Consider the following 4,316-nt stretch of genomic DNA (forward strand, 5'->3'; position numbering starts at 1 on the left):
ATGTTTTATTACATGATGTATTTTCCAACAAATTTGTTTTTCTTGCATTCTTACTTTTCCTTTTTTGCAAGTGTCATGATTGTTCAATTCAAAAGTAAATTCCAAAAGTTATCTAGAAACTAAACTAACCTGTATTTTTTTTTCCACAACATGTGTCTCCCATAAATTTTTTGAGTTTTTCATTATGTTTTTTTATTTATTTTTTGAATATAAATATATATATATATATATTTATAATAGATGTTCTTTATTTTTTTGTTGTTGAAGAAACACATTTTTCGTAATAATTTTTTTTTTCTTCAAAATTGTACATCAAAGGGTTGATGCGAAATCTGACAATCCATATGAGCTCATTATCTATTTTCGATGTGCTTTAATATACATTTTTTCTTTCCTCATCTGCTCTTATTGATACATGTCTTTCTCTATGCATATGACACATCACATGTGATTTAAAAATGAGGAACACGAGTCCCAAACGAGTATAGATTAATAGTTTATTTGTGGGTGAAATATATTGTCACATATGATGATGTAATAAGAAAGGGCAGCAGTAGCACCTTGTCTTGCAACTGTCATTTGAATGGTTATTTTCGTAACCATATTTTCTATTTATTGTTTCTTATAAAATGCCATCTATTTTGAGAAATATTAAACTTATATAATTAGTTTTAAAATTTGAAAATTTGAAAATATTAACTACTAATTGATATTAATTGGCGTGTATTTTGCACATGTTCTAAATCCAATGATATAATTTTTATATTGAACAAAATTCAAAGCATAAATTTTGAATAAACCGAAAGAAAACTTTGTATGATGAAAAAATTAGCCCCGATAAATTTACAATGTTTTTCGGACCACAAAACAATGTAAAAAACAACACTCCGATGTTTTATCATTGTTTACGTGGATTCAAATAACTAATGTCCATACAACACATAGATATATCAATTTAATACGACAACTGCCATGCATTTGATGTTTTAAATATTAATTCCGTACACCACGTCAATGGGATCTTTTAAATTTCTAGTCATTAAATTTATTGTTTGAACTACTTGCCATCTTAATTATTTGCTATAAAAATGACATCAAATTCGTGCTTTTCTTGAAAGCCAAACTCAAAATTCAAGAGGTAATATAACACATCACCAATTACTCAATATATGGACCTTTATTGGAAACATCAAATCATTCCTTGTAGGACAACAAAACCAACATATAATACTACCATTACATACTTGGCGATTTGAACTTATTTATAGGACAACAACGATCCATCTTAGCAGCATCATTATTTTATAAGTAATCTTAAAGTGATAAGTGAAACCCAATGTAGTCCAACCAATAGCCGACACTTCCTTTAAATCCAACAATTAAGCCATTTTGGATTGGGAGCTTAAAATGTGTGCCGCTTGTAACTCCATATGGTCCATAAGTTTCTTTGTTGGTCTTGAATGTTAAAGAGCGTACTACTGTATACCCGCTCACTTTACCAGTGTACCCGCTCACTTCAACTATATACTCACTTGGAAAGTCTAAGGAAATCTAGATCAAAATATAAATAAAAAAATTAAATTAGTATTATATATATGTACATGGAGAGTATTTATAAGTAAATGATTTCATATTAACAGCTCATTACTAATATATATATTAACAGTTCCTTATCTCGAAAATATAAGCTCATATTAAAGAATGCTTTCACAAAGACACATATATAGAGTAATACCGGAAAGAAATTTTATAGCTAAAAGATGAAGAAATGAATGAAAAACTAACCTTTACTGGTGTGAAGCCTGTTATAAAGCTTGCATGTTTTTTTGCTTCAAATGGCGTACCATTCACATCGTAGGTCACTTGAATACTTCCGATAGCAGTTTCATTATTATATTCAAAATTGATTTCTCTTATTCCGGTGTATGCACCGTCATCAAAAGCCACACCATTAGAGCTAGTCACTTTGGCTCCCCATGTTCCTACAACTATCGTCTGACTTTTCCCACTTTGTTGATTGTTTTTAGCTTCCTATAAAATATTTTCCAAATGGCAATAATTAATTTTAAACTTTCTATGATACATGCATATATCATGTGTATTTATATTTAACAAGTACATCTACACACATCAAACCAAAACCGTTCTTCATTAGAAAATCTAGATAATGGCGGTAAATGAGAGATAATAAAATTTTTCTAATCTTACATCTTGGTTTTTTAACTTGATTTTCTCTTTTCAGGGACTGAACATTTAACAGATAAGTAATGACAAATAGAAAATGATAAAAATAAAAGAGAAACACCAAATAGGAAATTCGTTTTTTTTTTTTTTTCCTCCATAGCATAGTTTGTTTTACCTACTAATAGGTATTCTACGTACACAGACTTTTTAACAACAATATTTTCTTTTTGTCAATTCTCGACCATATTTTTCTTATACGTGTATTCTAACACATCAAAATACCACATATAAAAGAATCATCAACAAATATATAATTGTTGAATCGTTATAATACAATGCCTACCGATTTGTTTTTTAAAAAAAATGTGTCTTTTCAAAAGCAATATATATATATATATATGTATATATATATATGTGTGTGTGTGTGTGTGTGTATGGGGCCTCACCATCCCATTGAGATTAAGAAGGTCTTCAGAAACTCCAATGGCGGCCTCGATTATGCTGAACGGTTTCTGATCGAGACCATTTGACAAGGACCACTTGCGGGTGTTGGCAGAGGAGATAGAGAAGAGGAGGACAAGGAAGGAGAGGGAGAGAAAGGAAGACGAAGCCATCAGCATGAAAAACTTATGTGGATGTAAATGGTATATTTGTAAACTAGTTTACGTAAATGGTATATTTGGATGTGGAGAAACTTATGTGTTTACTCGGCTATATATAGAGATGTAACTGCTACCCTTATTTGAAATTTCGTGCTTGTTTAGGGACAAGGAAAGAAATTCACACGATTCACGTGATAATAATAGTGTCAGAGATGTAAAGGTCTTAGTTAGTTGGAGTGCCACGTGGAATCAGATTTTAACGAACGCGTGTATTTTAGGCAATTATTTAGAACATCTGTAAATGTTTGTAATAAAAGCAAAACGAATATGCCGATTCGAGAGCACACAAGCAAGATTTTAATGAACACGTGTATTTTATGTAGTTAGGACATGTTTTTCTTGGGAGTTTTTTTTAATCCATCTACCATCTATCGTTCCGTGAATTACTCCATAGACACATAATCTCTTGACCCACCACTCTCGTGTGTAAGGTGATATATATATATATATGATAATATTATATATTTTAGTATATATAATAATATTATATGTCCTAGTAAGTTTTTCTATTTATAAATTAGATTATATTACTTTTTTTAATATTCAATTTTAATTATAGTCCGGGAGTTTTCTTCTTTTTCAATTTGGCCCAATGACTCTCTCTCTCTTTCTCTCTCTCTCTCAATTCGTTTTTTTATTTCTGAGACAAGTATATTGTGTTTGTTGGACATGTGTCGATTTACAATTCAAAAAAAAAAGAAAAAAGAACAAAACAAAACAAATAAGAAGAAGAAGAAGAAGAAAAAAAAGAAGAGAAAAAATCAATAGATTTGGACTTTCTGCCGTTGTTTCTTTCTTGATAAAATAAATGAATAATCTTCTAGCTTCGACTGTTCAAGAGTATTTAGAGACTGACGTGATTTAACTCGAGTCAAAACTAATAGTCTGGACAATATACAGATATTTTTTGGTTGGATTACAGCATATGGATTGGTCTCTATGCCCTTCCTTAGGATCCAGACAAAATAACTGAAAGCGATTGTTGATGTCAGATTTCGTACCTCATCTTTTACTGTGTACGTGGCAATTCAGACTCTAAAATGTCACTAAACAAGTCACCGCAACTCCCCGCGTAGGTTAAAGCGATTGGTCGATTGGTCAGTACCATTGGTCGATCTCACGAGTTGAAGGACAACCTTAGGCATCAAGTCATGAGAGAATATCCTCAAGACATTCCTTATACAGGATTTGACAACAGAATCAGCCAGAAAGGGAAAAAAAATCAACAGCTCTAGCTAGAAGAATTTATAAGGAAAAAGGTCAACGGTTGACTTAGGCCACAAGCAACTCTCTCATTCGACGAAATTGATCGTCTTTCACATAAAGAAACTATATCTCCTACAATGAGGCAATAAAGTGGCCGGATCAACTCAAAATGGGCAGAAAACCATAGTTGACCAGTCGATTATACACAAAACAAGTTAAGGAAAGTCACGCAGCGTCCAAAAAGAAAGGGAATATCACGAATTG

General features: G+C 31.3%; 1 protein-coding gene across 1 annotated transcript; it reads right to left on the minus strand.

Annotated features, from left to right (window-relative positions):
- Positions 1-1,139: 1,139 nt before the first annotated feature.
- LOC112094662 (galactose-specific lectin) lies at positions 1,140-2,812 on the minus strand. The gene is made up of 3 exons (XM_024176141.1): positions 2,631-2,812; positions 1,786-2,031; positions 1,140-1,551 (listed from the first exon to the last, which is right to left on the minus strand). Exons 1-3 carry the CDS (start codon positions 2,802-2,804, stop codon positions 1,315-1,317), a joined length of 657 nt encoding a protein of 218 aa, XP_024031909.1. The 5' UTR covers positions 2,805-2,812; the 3' UTR covers positions 1,140-1,314.
- Positions 2,813-4,316: the final 1,504 nt, after the last annotated feature.

Source organism: Morus notabilis, unplaced genomic scaffold, assembly GCF_000414095.1.
Source record: "Morus notabilis unplaced genomic scaffold, ASM41409v2 Scaffold416, whole genome shotgun sequence".
NCBI lineage: Eukaryota > Viridiplantae > Streptophyta > Magnoliopsida > Rosales > Moraceae > Morus > Morus notabilis.

Excerpts from the sequence above, each read along its gene's own strand:
- LOC112094662 (XM_024176141.1), bottom strand. The coding sequence starts at position 2,804 with ATGCTGATGGCTTCGTCTTCCTTTCTCTCCCTCTCCTTCCTTGTCCTC. Across the intron at positions 2,032-2,630 it reads TTCTTAATCTCAATGGGATG|GAAGCTAAAAACAATCAACA; the intron begins GTGAGGCCCCAT and ends AATATTTTATAG. Across the intron at positions 1,552-1,785 it reads CAGGCTTCACACCAGTAAAG|ATTTCCTTAGACTTTCCAAG; the intron begins GTTAGTTTTTCA and ends ATTTTGATCTAG.